The sequence below is a fragment of the Canis lupus genome, chromosome 3 (genome assembly GCF_048164855.1).
Source record: "Canis lupus baileyi chromosome 3, mCanLup2.hap1, whole genome shotgun sequence".
In the NCBI taxonomy this organism is placed as follows: domain Eukaryota; kingdom Metazoa; phylum Chordata; class Mammalia; order Carnivora; family Canidae; genus Canis; species Canis lupus.
Genome location: NC_132840.1, coordinates 42,971,017 through 42,990,131, shown reverse-complemented (window position 1 = coordinate 42,990,131; position 19,115 = coordinate 42,971,017). Strand labels below are relative to the sequence as shown.

The 19,115-nt window shown below is 41.5% G+C and overlaps 1 protein-coding gene across 6 annotated transcripts in view; it reads right to left on the bottom strand.

The window, feature by feature from the left end:
• Positions 1-4,874: 4,874 nt before the first annotated feature.
• Positions 4,875-19,115, bottom strand: part of ROR1 (receptor tyrosine kinase like orphan receptor 1) — a 475,484-nt gene continuing 461,243 nt past the window's right edge. For all 6 annotated transcript variants that reach the window (XM_072820556.1, XM_072820555.1, XM_072820553.1 and 3 more), the window contains one exon: positions 4,875-8,637. In XM_072820556.1, the coding sequence (XP_072676657.1) occupies positions 7,210-8,637 (1,428 nt within the window). In that variant the 3' untranslated portion in view covers positions 4,875-7,209. The remainder of the gene's footprint in view (positions 8,638-19,115) is intronic.

Sequence of the window (19,115 nt, the reverse complement as noted above, 5' to 3'; positions counted from 1 at the left end):
TTCCTTCACATATATTGGTTTAAAATACCTTTTCATGGTGCTCTCAGTTGCCCCAGGGATGACTTTAGAATTCCAACATGGGAGAAGCTTTGAGGTGGCAATTGGCTTGGGGGTATAAAGGATGACATATGGTAGAGTGATGGTCTAGAGATATGTCCTGAAGCTGCTTTTATTTAGTGTATGTTTATTAGGGCTGGTTTGAAGGGAAATGATGGAAGTTATTGAAAGACTAAGCCTCCCGCCCATTGGCACTGGTACTGGGCGGTCTACGTTATGACATGTGCGTGAATAATAGGTAGAACACTTTGTGCTCTAGATATTTTACCACATTAGAAAATAATGTATCCCTGGGGCAGCCTGGGGCGGGGGGAGAGGTCGGTTCAGTGGTTTAACACCGCCTTCAGCCCAGGGCGTGATCCTGGACACCCGAGATCGAGTCCCACATCGGGCTCCCTGCACGGAGCCTGCTTCTCCCTCTGCCTGTGTCTCTGCCTCTCTCTCTCTCTCTCTGTCTGTCTCTCATGAATAAATAAATAAAACCTTTAAAAAAAGAAAATAATGTATCCCTTTGTAAAAGTCGTTTAAAACACATCTAATAATAGCAATGTCACCACTTTTTGAGCACCTACTATGTGCCAGATAACTCTTAACATACTGATACATATTCTCATTAAATGTTTGTATCCACTCTGACAGATAGATACTCTAGAAAAATCAGAAAATTATCTAGACTTTTTTTTTTTTTATAATTTTGGGTCAGGTATACTTTACTGCAGTGTACATAAATTAGGTTAATTAGCTTCAATCCTATGAAGTAGTTACTTTTTCAGATGGATAAAAAGGGAGTTCAGAAACTTGTCTAAATGTGTGGTTACCAAGCGGTGAAAGGGAATTTTAAGCCCAGGCAGCATGACGTCAAAATCTTTACTCCCAGCCTCTATGCTACATTTACACCATTTTATGGATAAGGATATAGAGATTGCCTTACTTACTCAAGGTTATCCCGCTCCTGTGCAGGAACAGTTAAAAAGTCAGCAGTACTCTCCCAGGCTCTTCATCCAGGTCCCAGGAAAGAGGGCTAGACATACAGTGTTTTACGCGCTGAGGAATTTATAGGAGATTTTAAGGTAGCTTTTCCGGTACATTCTTGGATAGTCCTAAGGTTATAATTTTCAGAATCTTCCCAGACAATCTAAATAAACTGGTTTGACAATTGCTCTAATGCAGGGGTGGCTAATAAGTTTCATCCCTGGTGTTATTTCTGACTAATTATTAGGTTACCCAGGGCAGTCTGTTGAACATTTTAGGGATAACTCTGAGTCAACTGGGAAAGTATCAGTCAGTGAGGTCTGGCATGAACGCAAGAGGAAAGAAGGGCACTGGTGCTGTGGGTTCACTGGTCCCAACTCCTTCCATTCAGGGCTTCTGCTGGGTGGGGGTTGTGTTCCTATTCCCAATTCTTTGCCCCCTTTGCTGCATGGAGAACCTACATCCCTACATCATTTTCAGGCTGTGGCTGCAGGGCTTCTTACCAGGTGGAGATACATGCATGTCCTACAGTCGGGTTCACCCTCAGAATTTGTGTTGGCCAAGAGAAAGTGAGACGAGGAGCATGGCCAAGCAGGAGGTTTTCAAGTGCCCACGTTTCAGTTCTGCTTCTTTCTCTTTGTTTTCTATGCCATGAGAACAGCCAGTCCTTCTGAGCCCTAGGAGCCGGGCTGCAGCACCAGACCTCCCTCTGGGAGCTGCGATGAATGACAAGTAAAGGTAAGGCAAGCACTGAGATGTGGGAGGTATTACTGCAGCCCAGCGGATGGATTCTGTTTCCAGAGTGAACTTTAGCAATACAAAGAAGTCCTAAACGGTCATTTTGCCCAAATATTACTTTTAGTCTTAGGATTTTCAGTCTCTTTGGAGTGATTTTAATGTGTGTAGACTCAAAAGATCCTTTCTTTTGTATTAGAAATTGTATTAGACTGAGCCCCAGTGATAACTGATACCATTTCGATGCCCCAGGCCTGCAGTGGTCATGGAGCAGCACCTGCTGTGGGAGGGAGCCTGACATCTCTCTGCCTCTGCTCAGAATCCAGGTGCCTCTAGGGTCAGGGAGAGCTTCCACACTGATCCATACTGTGTACTGTCCGTTCTGTTGTTTTGGGCGGGATTCGAATTTCGGTCAAGAGCACAGGTACACAAAGACTGATATTTAGAACCACTTTTCTTCCAATTGAATATCCCCTGCATTATCTGTATTCAGCGTGCTGGGATACTGGCCTTTTTCACAGTGGAAAGAATGTCCTATCTAATTTTTAAAGAAAGACCTTTCTCCTAACAACCATTCCTGGATAAGAATATGTACCAACCTGGTCGCTTTGGTGAGGATATGCACCATGTCTGGCCTGTTCAGAAAAACGTTATGGTCCTTATTTGTGAATCAGCAGTTCATGGGTGCTTGGGATTCAGGTGGCCATAAATATGTCAGCAGACCTTCTCCCTGTATATCTCTATTGTTTGAGCCATCCCCCGCCTAATTTCCCAGGGGATTCCATTGACCTTGAGTACTTTGATGGTTTGTAAGACTCTCCTTCCTCTGAATTAACAGACTCCTTAATACTCTTGGCATTTATGGTAACAAGCTTCAGTGCAGTCATATCTTGGCTGCAAACATTTTCCTCTTTTGCGTGTGATCCCTTGCTCTTTCTCCTCTAATATAGCACTTCCTCCTTAGCATTTGAACTATTGGTTTAAAAAAAAATGATGTATAAATTAGGAAGAGTATGAGCTTCACCTCTAGCACCTCCCTTGGATCCCTCCTGCTGTTCTCCCTCAGGGGAGTCTCTAAAGGCTGTGGGGAGTGTAGTCTGAGCAGAGGAATGCTCACAGCCAGACAGCAAGGACTGATGGACTGCAACTGGCACAGGAACAGTGGAACATGCCACAGGTGACTGCATCCAGCCAACTGGGTCAGGAAGCTCAGGGGAGAGGGTAACCTCTGCAGCTGCTGCTTGGTGCTTACTGGGAGCTGGATCTTTCCTCCTCCCAAGAAAGACCAGGCTATCCCAGACCCTAACTTTGTGAAGTTACAACAGACAGTTCTTTTAGTTGTGCTAATCAACACTGCAAGGAGTCAAAAGTACACTAAGAGAGCAAGGAACTTGTCCACAGGAAGGAAAAAGCTTGTGATTACTATCCAAGAACATGGGTCTTGAGTGAACTAGACAAGGTAGCCTTGTCAAGGCCGGGGCTATTAGTTTTCTATAGAGAACAACTACAAAATATATAACCAATCGTCAAATGGTTAAAGCAAAAGGGTTTTTCCTGCTAAATTTTTCATTAAGTAAAACTTGATTTTCCTTGAGGGGAGCTGAAGTGGCTAAAATGTTATTAAATGTTCATACAGACATTTCTAAGGATGTAGTGACCACCCCCCACCCTTACCCCACCCCCAGGCCTTTACTGTGATTCTCAATCTTTAGAATACAGGAGAGCTTGTTAAAACACAAATTGCTGGGTCCCACCCCCAGAGTTTGATTCAGTACTTCAAAGAGGAGGGGCGCGAGAATGTGCATTTCTGACAAGTTCCAAAGTCTGCTAGTCTGAGGACCACACTCTGTGAACCGCTGGGATAGGCAGGTAACAGAGTTCCCTTTAATCAGTAGTTAGTAGTTTGTAGTAAGCATTATCTGAGGTGGTGCTATAAATTTGCAGATGTTGGTGATTAGGGAAGTAGGAGTAAGGCCCAAATCACAAAGTTGAAGGGATTGGGGATGGTGGGAGGGGAAGACCTGGAGTCAGAAGGAAATAGGAGTGAAGGGCAGATCGAGGAATTCACATGAGAGGGAGAAACCCAACCTGACATCCATCTCACTGCCATGTGAAGTGACTGCTTTATTGAGTTTGATCGCTGAGGTGGTGACAAGAACTGTACCTAAAACAGATGGATAAGGCCCTGAAGGTTTTATTGTATTCCCTTCTGTATTAAATAGCAGAATGGACAAGTTCTTTGAACTTTCATAATGATACTCATTTTCCTTGACAGTGTGTATTAATTGCCAGATGGGGAACTCTTTCTTTTGGGCAAAGAAGGTCATAAAGATAAGCTGTGACAATTAAACGGCCACATTTCTTTTATTTTATCAGTATGGTTGGAATCTAAGTTGAACACGATAAGATGGACACAGCTTTTTCTTCTTCCGAGTTCTGACATGATTTTTGATGGCTAAGTTCACATGGAAACAAGGCAGAAAAGGACGCAACTTTGAAAAACCAAGTTTTACATTCCATTTGGTTGTAATTATTCATTATCTTGATTTTAGAAACTAAAATCTTGCCATATATAGTTGGATAGTATATGGTCATGGAATCATTGGGATTTTTCCCTTCTACCTGTGGTCACTGGCAAAAGAATGCCCAAGTCGTTAAAAGCCTACTGAAAAAAATCATTTCAATGAAATAGCAGTAAATAGGAATTATGATTTCTTTTTCTATGAAATGTCAAAAATTAGGAGAAATAATATTAAAATTCCCAAATACCTCCATGATAGCAATATTCAGGAAATAATATTATATGGTAAACATTTTTAATAAACAGCAGCATAAAGTAATCAGTGTTTAATATCATCTCTGGTGTGTGAAATACAAATGCACATATCCTCCATATAAAATAGCCTTTTTGTCATTACATCCATGCTTGTCTATTTGAAATGCCCGTAATAACAAATCAAACATTAGGTAATACAGTGATTAAATGCATGCAGTGAAAATAAGAAAAGATATGGGAGGGCAAGATAGCTGCATATTGCCATGATATATTTGAAGAAAATCTATATTGAGTTAAAAAGAAATGAACAAAGGAAACAAAGAAACAGACCAGATATAAAAATGCAGAGATATATTTTCACTTCTGTGATACAAACCATAAACATAGTTTTGTGCAAAAAAAAAAAAGAAAGAAAGAAAAGATCTGAAAATAAAGTCATCTTACAAAACATTGTCAACAAAGCGAAAGAAATTTTTCAGTTTGTGAAAAAAATACTATTTTAATACAAAAGGGACTGTGTTATGTAGTATCACAGTGCTATTATAAAACACATTATTACAAGTGGTTTTGAAATTTGGTTTGCTCACCTTAATGACCTCAGTAATTATAAAATGTTTAAAATAAATGTTATAGTTCTTTATAAAAAACTAACTTGAATTTATTTTTTAACCATAGTAATGTTTTTCCAGAGTACGTATTTTTACTGGCTCATGGAATGCTAATTTCCCTTTAAGGGACTCCTAGAAAAACTCAGATTCACTGAAATTGTGTTTACTTAAAATAATAAATATTCTTGGAAAACAATTGATTGTCGTATGATATACAAAATTGTGGTTTGAATCTTCATCATTAAACAGTTGCATAGCAACAAAAGGATACAAATATTCTCCTCTACCTAAAGTTAAGAAATGTAACTTTTGAATCAGCTTATTTATGTCACAAAAATATTTCTTAATTTATCTCCCAATAAAACCAGATATAGCCAATTCTTTAAGTTCACAGTACCGATAAGTCCATGTTTATTGTTTGAAGATTCAGTGTTTGGGAAAATTGCAACACATTTGGTAAACATATTTCCTTGATTTCTCATCCTAATTGCAATTTTTTTTTTTTTTTTTACAAAATTGAAAATCAATGTGCTTCTAATACTTTTGCATTCTCCTCATCAAATATCATTTCCAGGAATTATTTTATATCCCGGAAGTCTCTTTATAAGTTTTTTTAGCTGTAAAATAAGAAAAAAAAAATGAGACCTTGAGACACTGTTCTTAGAATAAAGGAGTTATTTTCTAACAAGAGAAAATCAAACATAACATTCCTTTCTATATAGAACTTGAAACCCATAAGAATTCTAAACTTGGCAAAAGATGGCTAGCCAGTAAGTGGCATGAGATGCACATTTGATGCCTCCCTCCTAACTAAGGCCAAAAGGATTATGTTGCTTCTATTCACCACTTTAAAAATTCTGTTCATGGTAATCTTTGAAATGTGAACTCAGTGCCTGTTGTTGTTTTTTTAAATACTGTAATATTTTGCAAAATAGAATTCATAGTCTTTGGATTCCAACTAATTGTAGGAATAAGCTGTCATAAGTTCTGGAGCCGGAATAAAATCTCTGAACATTTCCAGATCAGAAAAAAAGATGAGAGAAACTTGAACTCGGTATCGGTGTCATAGAGGTTCCTACTTCCCCAGAGTTCATTGATGGTGAGCACCCCTACACCTTGGACAGCTCATATGCGGGAGGCTGTAGGCACTAATGTGCTGGTCTGCAGCCACACCTCTTTTCTTCAATGGTATTGGTCCAGGGAAGCTCCTGTGAGGCTGTCCCCATGGGTGCTGATCTAGGCCAAGCGGCCAAATTCCTGACTGTGCTTCTTTTGGTTCCTCATTTCTAACGCAGCGGAGTGAGCTATCAACCAACAATCAATTCCAGCATCTGCATCTAGCCTTCTTATGGCCTGATGCCCTATATTTTTTCAAGCGCAAGTGTAAACACACTGTGGAAAAGGCCTTCCTGATCAGCAGAGGAAATTCACAAAGAGGCACACTTTGTGCCTTCCCAAAGAAGCCCCATTGTGTGGAAGGCTTCAGGGGATCTTACACTTGTCTTATGGCTCGTTTCCATCTGGGATTTCAAATTTTGCCTAAAGTTTCCTCCTTGATTCTGAATATCATTTCCATACAAGTATGCATAGACTCTAAATTGAACCAACATAATTCCTGAACATTTGTCCTGAAGATAAGACAGCAGGTAGACAAATGCTATGGTATATACATTTTGGGGAGAGACCAGTCATGGAGAACGAAGGCAAATACACAAAGCACCATTTGACTTTCCTTTTTGGTTTGATATTTAATCGCAAATTCTTTTCCTCTTCACTGGTTTGCAGTTTTTAGTACTTGAAACCAGATGTACCAATCCCAATGCCATGTCATGAGCCCCTGATGGAGTGTTAATCTCACAATGTTTTTTGTTTTGTTTTGTTTTGTTTTTCTGGCTGGTGTCTGCCCTGCTTGGTAAGACACAGTTAAACTTCACAGAAGATACTTGTTGCAATGTCTGCTAAATGAGAACCTTACTTTAATAAAAACATTTGAATTTAAATCTTTTCTACGACTTTCTAGTTTTTCCTGTATACCAACCACATTTACAAAAATCGTGCAATTTACAGTTCTGCGGAAATCATAGATTCGGTGTGTCCGTGAATATTGGAGTCTCCTAGCAAAGATGGTTGCTTTGAGTCTATTTTGTAGGGCTTTTGAGACTTGTTGCCAAAAACAGTGATGCCCATACCACCTGGATGATTTGGGATCGACATGTGCGGTAGTAAGGGGATATTCGCTTCTTGGTTGGATCCTGAAGAGGGCAAGCTGGTCACATGACCAGTGCTTGTGGACCCACTGGCACTGCTTGGGGACCGACTCTTGGGAGGCGGGCAATGCTGAATGACTCTGGGAGGACCTGTTGGCTGGTAGTGGGCAGCTGGAAACGCTGCATATCCGGGAGGTATTGGGTATCCATTGATGGGGATGAATCGCTGGTTCTGAGGTATCGGTGGGCCAATGAAACCAGCAATCTGGCCCTGTGGTGTAATACCCTGGCTCGGGAACATATAATTGGGATATCTGGGGTTACTGAGATTACTCACAGGGCTGGCACTAAGGGAGGTGGTCTGAGTGGTGGCATTTCCTCCGGAGGGGGTAGTAGAACTGGTGTGACTGGAGAGTCCCTCCCAGGAGCGGAGCCGGACGTGAATATCTTTAAATCGTGGTCTCCTGGAAGGAATCTCGTTCCAGCACTCCGTCATGAGGCTGTACATTCTGGGTGGGCAGTCTTCAGAGCATGGCAGCAGCTGTCGCTTCCTCACCATTTCGATCACTTCCTGGTTACTAAATCCGTAGTAGGGCTGCAGTCCAAAACTGAAAATCTCCCACAAGACAACCCCAAAGGACCAGATATCCGAATCAGATGAGAATTTGCCATACATGATGGCTTCCGGGGGCATCCAGCGAATGGGCAGCAAAGACTTACTCTGCACCCTGTAGTAATCAGCAGAGTATATTTCTCTGGAAAGCCCAAGGTCTGAGATCTTGACGTGAAGTTGCTCTCCAATTAAAATATTGCGAGCGGCAAGGTCCTTATGGACAAAGAAGTGACTAGACAGGTACTCCATGCCAGCTGCAATCTGAATTGCAATGTGCAGAAAATCTCCGTGATCTAGGCTGGATTTTACGGTTCCGTCTTCGTCACTGCTACAGCCTACGTCGGAATGTGGGGATCGCATGATAAGGAACTCGTGGAGATCCCCCTGATTCATATACTCAAAAAGCATACACACAGGTTGCTCCTGGCTGACCGCACCTAGAAGGCAGACGATATTGGGATGGTGGAGTTCGGCCATCAGGGAGGCTTCCTGTTGAAATTCTGTCCATTGCTGGGGATTGTTACAGTCTTTCAAGGTCTTTATGGCAACCAACTGAGCATGGTCCATGCCTGGGAGATAGAGATGGCCCTTATAGATCTTTCCAAAGGCACATTCACCCAATTCTTCCATAAAACGGACAGCAGAGAGTGGCAGCTCTTTAGCCTTGCTCTGTATACAAAGAAAGAAAAAGTGTGGTTTCAAATATTTCTTAAGGCAAGACGTCTTGGCCTCTGCAAGAAGGGGTGGGGCATATAGGGAGAGGCTCTATAAATCAGACTGAATCAAATACTCTAGGTCCATAGGTCGTTAAAATTGTCCGCCACAACTTGGAGGAGGTGCCACAGGCAACGTGCTCCCCCTTCCTTCCCAGCCCATCCACATCCCTTGCTCCACATCCCATAAGCTGTTTGCAGCTGGTGCCTTAGAGTCTTTGCTATCCAAAGTGTGGTCCTGAAACAGGCAACACCAGCATCACTCAAAGCTTATGGCAGAGGAAGGCTCTCGACCCTGCCTCACACCTGCTGGATCAGAATGTGCAATTAACCAGCCCCTGGGTGATTTCAGCAAACCTTCCAGGCTGAGGGGTACTGCTGCAGATCTATGGCCTTGCTTCTCAGCCTGGCACACAGGGTGTGTGTGATTTGGTCCTACCCTGCCTACCCCTGCTACTTCTCTGTCCGTTAGCATCACTTTACTTAAATAGGTCTCCTCAGTGTCCACCCCTAAATATCTCAGCCATTCTTGCCTAACAATTCTGTTCCTACAATGCTTTTTTATTCTTAGGATATTTATTGGTTGAAAAGGCAGAGAAACCAAAGTGAAGGGCTGTCCTCCTGAGGTGCTCACAGTAGGAAGGTTTGGAATGTGCACCCCAATGCTTATCAAATCTTGCTCCCTCTCAAGCCTTCCCTGCTCCCTGAGGTCTCTGCCTTCTCTGGAGTCCTGGTGCTCTAGTGTCTGCATGCCACCACATGCAAGAGGCCCTGAGAGGGCAGCTTACACTCATGGCCTTCCCAGTCAGACAATCTGAATTTGAATCCTGCCTCTTCCACTTACCAGCTGGGTGCCTCTCGCCACAGTATTTAACCACCTTATGCCTCAATTCCCTTGTCCTTAAAGTGGGATGATTACTTATCTTGTAGGGTTCTTTGTGAACTTTTAGTAAATTAACACTTGCAAAGTACTCAGCATGATGTCTGGTACATGGTTAAGTGCTATTTAACTTTCAGTTGTTCCCTTGCTGTTACTGTTCTTTTAATGTATATTTTGTTGTCTCAGTCAGATTTCAATTTCTTGAAGGGGAGGCTTTGCCCTTCATACCAACTGATAACCCTACAGCCTCACAAGTTTATTAATAGATGTTTAGACAGACAGGAAAAAAGCATCTAGCGCATGATGAAAATAAGTATTAAAAATTATCACATTTGATCTTGGCAACAATTTTTGAAATTCACCACAAATTTAGCCTGATTTCCAGACGAATCTGTTAAGAAAAAAATCACAAAAGCAATGCATTTGTTCTTAAACTAATTTAAAAAATAATCCCTGCACTTTGAATTTTTTTAGAAAAAGAATACTGCTCTGACTATTCCAATTAAAGCTGACCATGTTGCAAATACATACAGATTTCAGAGCTCTCTGTACAGTCTAAAACAAGTTTAGAAAATTAAGTAAAATATTTCTCTAATCCAAACACTATTAATTTAAAATTCATGATGATTAGATCTGTTCTGGGCTGATATTTTCCAGGGCAAGGTGCCCATTAACCTAATTATATAAGTATAAATAAACATGCAGCAAAATACTTAAAGGGACAAAATAAAATCGACAATTTTGAAACATTAATTTTCCCATCCAAATGTTTCCTATTTGAAATAGGTCTCATTCATTAAGGCAGATCTCAAGTGTTCTGTATTTGGAAATGTTTTACAGGAAAGTTACTTCTGCTGTAAGTAATGGTAACACATTGCTTTAAACATTCAGCAAATTAGAGCTTATTTATCCAGTTCTATTCATTATAGTATTACAGGAGCAAAAGAATAGAAACAACCTAAAAAGGGGATGCCTGAGTGGCTCAGTTGGTTGACTGTCTGACTCTTGATTTCAGTTTAGGTCATGATTTTAGAGTTGTGAGACTGAGCCCCAAGTCAGGCTTCGTGCTAGGTGCGTTGAGCCAGCTTAAGATTCTCTCTCTTCCTTTCTCCTGCACCCCTCCGCCCTCTGCTGCTTGTACTTGCTCTAAAAAAATAAAATAAAATAAAACTTCCTTAAAAAAAAAAAAACAACCTAAAGGTCTACCTAGAGGAGACCTGTTACATTAAATAATAAATAGAGTATCTAGTTTAAGAATGAAGATGTTTTCTAAGTACCGATATGGAAAGATCTCCAAAATCCTACTGCTAAGTCAAAAATAACAAGCAAAAGAACAGTTAATGCTGCATGCTGCTTTTGTGTGAAAGGGGAGGTGGAAAAGAATGGATATATTCATAATTATTTGCATATGTATGAAGAAACTCTGAAAGGACATGCAGGAAACAGCGGTGGTTGGGGGGCGGGGGAGAACAGAGGTGGGAACCAGAAGGAAGGGAACAAAGCTGGGAGTGTTTTCACTTCATGCTTTTTAATACTTAAAATTTTTTTGAACCAAGAAAAAAGTAAAAAAGTAAATACATATGACCAATCTTTCTATCTGACTGTATATGGAAATTTCTTTTGCAGCTATAGGTCCCTCCACTATTTTTCCTTTTGCTTCCAGGAGCTGGATTCTTATGGGAGCTACGTTGATCTTCTGGGAGAACAGCATGCAGGTGATGGGAAAAGAAACCATTTGCACAAACCCTACTTTTTTCTCTTGTGGCACTCAGATGAGTTTGCTTTTTCTTTTTTAAGATTTTTTTTTTTAAATTTATTCACGAGAGACACAGACTGAGAGAGAGAGGCAGAGACACAGGCAGGGGGAGAAGAAGGCTCCTCACAGGGTGCCCGATGTGGGACTTGATCCTGGATCCTGGGATCACGACCCAAGCCGAAGGCAGGCACCCAGCCGCTGAGCCACCCAAGCATCCCAGATGATTTTGCTTTCGTGGGAAGACTAACCCCAGGTGAATTTCTCCCACATGATGTTCAGACTGGGATTTCTATCACAATTTTCCCTAATGATTTAAATGAATCTGATTTACATGAAGGTCCCTTGAATGGCATCATAGGGATTACTTACTGTTCCACCTAAACAGGATCTGGAAGCTTTGGTGAGAGAGAGGGGTATGTGACTGAGTACTAAAATTTTTGAGGGAAAACAGGAATTACTAATTACACTCAAAGAATATTAGACAAATGTGATTAGGAATTAGGACGACTCCTTTTTTCTGTCCCTGCTGAAATGCATTGGCAATGCAGCATATTCAAACTCTGTGATCTCTGGAGTCATAACAATCTGAATTTGCATCCTGGACCTGTTGCTTTCTATTAATATTAGTTAATACATAACATTTACTATATGCTAGATACTGATCTAAGCACTTAACAAATATTAACTCATTTAAGACAACATCCTGTAACATAAGTCCTGTATCTTAGCTGTTTGACTTTGGGTGAGCTTAACTTTTTTCTAAACCTCTATTTCCATATCCATTAAATAATATAATATGCAGCTTCCATAGTTACACTAGGAATTAAATGCAACAATGTATAAAAGTAATTTCTACCTAGTAAGTGATCTTTAAATCAATCTTATTATCCTTATTATGAAAATAATCCAGGAAGTGGAGTAAATGCAAATGATTTAGATCCATTTACAGTCTTAAGTAGTTCTGGACAGTTTTCTATGATTCCCTTTATATATTTTTTAAAATGGGGCAGCCCAGGTGGCTCAGTGGTTTAGCGCTGCCTTCAGCCTAGGGCCTGATCCTGGAGACCGGGGATCGAGTCCCACGTTGGGCTCCCTGCATGGAGCCTGCTTCTCCCTCTGCCTGTGTCTCTGCCTCTTTCTCTCTCTCTCTGTCTCTTTCTGTGTTTCTCATGAATAAATAAATAAAATCTTTAAAAAAATGCATCTAACTTCCTCCTAGTAATCTTTCCCTGTTCTCCTATAGTTATTGGTTTAAAACAAAAATTTTAAAATCTTAAAAATCTTCAATCTCAAAACAGAGACTGTGTTATGGCAGCCTGAAGGTTGGTACATTGGTACACTCTCTAGGTGGCCTGCTCCTCTAGGATTCTGGGAGATGAAGATGGGTGGTGGGAGCAAGAACCCATGTCAAGAATACATGGTGGCCGATGGGACAAGAAAGCAAGCTAGCCAAATTTCTGGGGACTGGAAGAGAAGAGGGGTGGACAGGACCTTGGCACCGTCCTGACACAGGGCCCCTTGGGCTTCATGGCTAAGAAGACTGGCTGCATTCCCCTTCACTGAGGTAAGCAAATTAGTTCTTTTCTATTTGCTCTTGGAAAAAGAACTCTTACCATTTTATGGATGGAGAAAGAGGATTGAAAAGTAACAAGAATCTTTAGAAGAGCCAAAAAGAGTGCACTTGCACTGCAAGGCCTTCTGCTTTGAGCCACACCATTCTGTCTGAAACCAGAGAAGCTTGCTGGCCAGCAATCTGAACTTGACATTCAATGTCTCTGGAGGCTCAGCTTCGGGCCTGACACCTTACAGGGCTGTGAGGTCAGCCTTCAGTGTGTGGCCACTCCGCGGAATTATAATGGTTCTTCTTCCCTGTTCAGACATGTGAGAGGCCATTTTGACCCAAGTGTGTCTTGTCAGATCCCACCTGCACCCGGTGGGTCATAGAGCACAGAGTCCCAGCTCTTTTCTAGCCAACAGAAGGAAGGAACGGTTCGCCACAGCTAGTCATAACCGTACTTGGGGATTTGCTTTGGAAAGAGGCATGGAAGGCAACAAAAATGGCAGATTTCACAAAACCTCTCCTCGGAACACCTGTACGGCAGCCGGCATAGAAGTACCCAGAAAAACTGCTCAGAGCTTGGTTTCAGGGGAACAATTTACACAGTGATTTGCATTTTTAAAATGCTCAAGTTACTTGGTACAAATGTGTCTTAACTATAGACTCATTTTCAAATTTTACATAAATCCTGAACTAGTTAAAAAATCATAAAAACCCTTAAAGCAGCAGTCAGTAGACTGTACAGTGACGGCAGGAAATGAGCTGTATTGTTGAGGAACAGATGGTTTACATTATACAAACCCTTTAGGCTAAACTTGTTTAGGTCTGGCATATTGTAAATTATATTTTAGTAATGAAAGTGAAATGACCTCTGCTTGACCTCAAGTGGGGTTTGTCTGTTTGAACCAATGTAGTGGAAAACTATGAAAGAAAATGAAGTCATAAAGTTTTGGCAGTTCAATTTTGGCTCATTTCAAGTTAAGGGGTTATAAATCTGTTTAGTTTTTGTTTGACAAGTATTTGTCATACAGGGATGTACAAAATGTAAAGAAGTGTAAAATACACACGAGGCGCGGTGCCAAAGTAAACCAAGTACAAAGGAAAAATGGAATGAATTGGGTCCTGGGCTCCTATCTCTTTATCACTCCCTCCATTAGTTGAATGACAAGATGGGCTCGGTTTATTATATGCTGTAAGGCAATTAAGTACCTTAAAACCGAAACAGGCTTTCAGTTTAAATGTTAACATTTTTACCCCTCAAAGTAAACACACATCTGCCTCAGTGACGTTTTAAAAACGATACAATTCTAGGGGGAGAAAAATCAAAGTTAATGTAGAAGTTGGTACATGATTCTAAAATCCAAATCTGCTTCTTCCCTTAGAAATTTTTGAAGAGCAACTCAATTAGAGCTTAAATGAGCTCTTCACAGAAGGAAAATGAAGGGAGAACATTTTAGATGACAGTAGTCACTTAGCCATGGTTCCGATGTGACTATTGCAGTCCTGTCTAAACTGCTGATGGAGGCCAGGCTGATGTTGGTGGCTTCCTTCTCCTGGGTGACAAATACTAAATAGGATGTGGGATCCTTTTAGATATATTACCTTTAGATATATGCAAGCAATGAATCATGAGTAGAGTTTTAAAAAGTTATCATTATGTAGGTGGCGGATGGATAAGAGGACAGACTCAATGACTTTATCTCCTTCCACCTTTGGGAAGTTACACCTTAGGTGATAATACATTTGAAATGATTCCTCTGGGTGACACAGCTTATGACTGACCTGCCATTTCCTGCTCACGTTATAGAAGTGATTACTGTAGGAGATGAGGTGAGGATTTCGTGATGGCTTGCATTTGTGCGCAGCACGGATCCATGGATTTGTGACTTTTTGCTTCTAACCTCAATAGGGTATGAATGCTCTACTTTGGGGCCCAACTTGAAGTTGGACACAGATAAAAAGCTGATTGACATGAAGTGGAGGGGAACAGAGCCCAGGGCAGTTCTCCAGGACAGGAGGGTGACTCCAGCAGCAGATGTTGGGAAAGAACTGAACTCTCTTTATACAATTGACTCAAACCATCCCCTGTAGCCCCTTCAGCCCCTATACTGGTCCCTTTCCCGTGCCCTAATGCTCCAAGACTACTGCCCTTTTACAAATCTCATTTGCTATACATTTGTTAATTTTAGCTGGACCCAAGTATCTTCGGGAGAAGAGCATGTTCCGTACGGTGGCATTTGTCATTATGTAGGTGGCAGATGGATAAGGAGCCTCATTAAAATTAAGAGCAGGATTTGGGGTAATAGGACATTACCAGGTTCTTTTTCTCTTTGGAAGCACAGTTCTCCTTGAGATCCAAAGATCTGTTGGGAACTTGCTCTCTGATTCTCAAGTACAAACCAGCATAGTCTAATTCAGAGCATGCATGGGAACCCCCTGGAAGGCTTGTTAAAACATAGATTGCTGGGACCCAATCCCAGAGTTTTTGATTCTGTAGGTCTGAGATCCTGCATTTCTGACAAGTCCAGATTATGAGGATGTTCCTGAACTGCAGGCTTCACTCTCAGAACCACAGAAATAAATGAATATGGCTTTCTGGATCAGACAATTACTAGGGGTCCAGATCTCTGCTCCTGGCATGATGAATGATTACAATGTGTCTGAAGAATCTGGCTGAGAAATTTTGACTTCTAGGAGCCAGAGAAAATAACACTTTGCTTCAAAAGATGCTTTGGAAATGCCAGTTAAAATAAACACAAGAACCATTGGCTGGTGTCTACTGTGTTTATATTCTGCTACTCTTAGTGAAATTCAAGGTTTTGAAATTAAATTACTCTATATGCTGGGCAAGGTCATCAGTTTATTCTACTTTTGTATGCAGCCAATGGTGTGGGATACTTGGGATCTTTTTAAATAGCCAGTTGTATCCATCAGTTGACTACATACTTTGGTATGATACTACATACCAAGGAGCATTCAAGCAGAATAGTGTATGAGGACCCATGCAAGAAGCATTAAGAGTGAAAACACAGCTCCTACCCTAGATATCGGTACTCTGAGTTTAATAATAGTGACCATGGGGGCAGCCCCAGTGGCTCAGTGGTTTAGCACCGCCTTCAGCCCAGGGCCTGATGCTGAAGACCTGGGATCGAGTCCTGCATCGGGCTCCCTGCGTGGAGCCTGCTTCTCCCTTTGCCTGTGTCTGTCTCTGTCTCTCTCTCTCTGTGTCTGTCATGAATAAATAAAATCTTAAAAAAATAAATAATGACCATGTATTGAATCCTTGCCCTGTGCTAGACACTGAGACCATAAAAATGCCTAAAATTTGTTTTTGGAGTGCTGATATGTTAAGCTGTAAGTAACCCCATGAAATTGGTTGCTGTGACTACTATCCCCATCTTACAGATGGAATCCTTGAGAAACAGAGTGGTTAAGTGATCCCACAGCTGGTAAGTCGTTATGTCAGACTGTGAAGGCTGTTTTCTTGGTGACTAGTCCACAAGCCCTTTGTTTGCTCTCTAAGTGCTTACTGCGTCAACTCATTTAACTTTTATCCCAATCCTCAGAGAGTCATACTACCGTGTCCCCATTTTATGGATCAGGAAATTAAGACATTCAAAGGTTAAGTGGCTTGCCGAAAGAAGCCTACCGATTAAGAGGTGATGCCAAGATGCAAATCCAATATGATTGACTCCAAAGCTGGAGCATTTTTCTGGGAATAATTGGCACCTTTCATTTCGACTCTCAAAGGGATCCATAATTTTAAAAGCATAAAGCCCACTGGTATAAAAGTGGAATGTCAGGATGCCTGGGTGACTCAGCGGTTGAGAATCTGCCTTTGGGTTAGGGCATGATCCTGGGTCCGGGGATCAAGTACCACATTGGGCTCCCTGTGAGAAGCCTGCTTCTCTGTGTCTGTCATGAATAAATAAAATCTTAAAAAAAAGAAAAAAAAGGGTGGAATATCAAGGTATAATTGCTCTCTGGTCTCTGATCTAGACCTTACTCTGTGATTTTCTATTGTACTCATTAGTTGACTGGGACAAATGAACAGAACCTTTCCACATCAGCCTTTGCCTCCGTGGGGCACAAGAGTCCTGGAGAGTATATAGAGATAGCTGAGTATCTGGAATTAGCTATTGATAGGAATCTGCTTGACTCCAAAGCCTATTTTCCTTTCTTGTGCATTTTACTGGTTCTGAGGTAAACAGTGTTCAAATTGTGAACCAATTGGCTCTACTTCTAAACGGAAATGATTATGTTTTAAAAACTTAAAGCCAGAGCCATCTCATTTTGGGAGGTTGTGGACATTTTCAAAGACTATAGCTGAACTAAGTGCCTTCCAGCTTATGCCATCAAATTTAGGAGGGAGTTTCAACCAACAGTCTGCCACACTTGTCCAGAGTTCAGCTGCACTTCTCTGGAAGTGATTTATTTTCAGAAGTGGTTCTTTTCTCTGTAACGTAAATTTCTGATGGTTAGTTTGAATGTTTGGTGGTCATCAGGGTTGATTCTGTGGTGGTTACTTGACAATGTCAATGGAAGAGGTTCTGTCCTGCCTGGAAACAGGCAGAACAGAAGCCAATATTTTTAATGTCCACTTGAGCCACCACGTACTCATAACTTGAGCTCATGTGTTTGGTCAGTCTGAAAATTAAAGCAGTAGAGTGCCATGGGGAAGCAATGTGGAAGCACTTGGGCTCTGGACCTGGGCAGGCCCAAGTTCAAGTTTTCTTACTCCCAAATCAGGCTCAAATTAGCACCTACTTCATAAGGTCGTAAGAGAGATCCCATTAAGATAATGCATGTGATATACTTTAGCTTACTTGTAATATCACTTATAATCCACCCATTTCTTTTTTTTTTTTTTAAAGGATTTTATTTATTTATTCATGAGAGACACACACAGAGAGAGGCAGAGACGCAGGCAGAGGGAGAAGCAGGCTCCATGCAGGGAGCCCGATGTGGAACTCGATCCCGGGACTCCAGGATCATGCCCTGGGCTGAAGGTGGCGCTAAACCGCTGAGCCACCGGGCTACCCTAATCTATCCACTTCTAATGCTCATTCTCCCTGGAAGTTAAGTTTCTACAGACATACATTGGAGCTGAGGCTCTGTGCTAGACAGCCTCCCAGCCCGAACTCTGGAGCTAGACCCACTCCACCCTCAAGGATTTTACTTAGGGTATCAACAGGGTGTGGGGCAGAGGGATTTACGTCAACTGAATGGATTACCAGAGCCGTCCAAAGAGCTACCTTCAGTATCTACTGAGCTTCCGTTGCTTCTGTCCTCACCCTAGTTAATGTGGCCTGCTGGATCCTATGGCTTCCTCACAACCTACATTATCCTGTGCACAAATTTTGAAATATTTGGTAGTTAAAATATTTGTGGTTGCTCATATCATCATTGTAACAAGAATAATAGTAACTTCAAGCTATTGAGTACCAGTGAAGTATCAGATATGCTATCTCAAAGTGATGAAAAGATTGGATGTGAGGGTGATCCATCCCTTCACTGATCGCCAGGGTTGATTTGGCTGATCTGGCTGCTGGTGGGGGTGTCCCCTTGTCCCCCCAGGGCTCCATGCATATCTGTTCTGAAGCTGTGCACATGGTCAAAGAGGATGACCTTCCCAGATAGAGGAGGACCATTCTTTGGTCAAGGGTATAGAAGTAGCTGTGCTCCCCTGCTAGAACTTCTAAATAAGAAAAAAAAAAAAAAAAAAAAAAAAGGGATGCCTGGGTGGCTCGGTGATTGAGCACCTGCCTTCAGCTCAGGGCATGATCCCGGAGACCAGGGATCGAGTCCCACGTCAGGCTCCCTGCATGGAGCTTGCTTCTCCCTCTGCCGGTGTCTCTGCCTCTCTCTCTCTGTCTCTCATGAATAAATAAATAAATAAAATCTTAAAAAAAAAAATCTCCAAGCACTATTCATATACTTGTTTTACAGGGGAGAAAACAAAGGTTCAGAGAATTTGCTTAAGGCCTTATGGCAGGTAATCAACAGAGCTGAGATTTGTAATCATCTCTCTTTACTTTCAGTCCTCGCCCTTTGGAGTCTATCGAAGTACCTCCGAGAAATAGACTATGAAAAAATGTGGCTAGAAAGGTAAGTTAGGCCCAGAGAGTATGGATCCTTTGGTGCTGGGAGAAAGAATTTCATAACTTGAGACTGGCCCTTCCAGATTGGGGAATGTATATCAAATGGGAGCAAAAGTAATGCCAGACGATAAAATTAGCG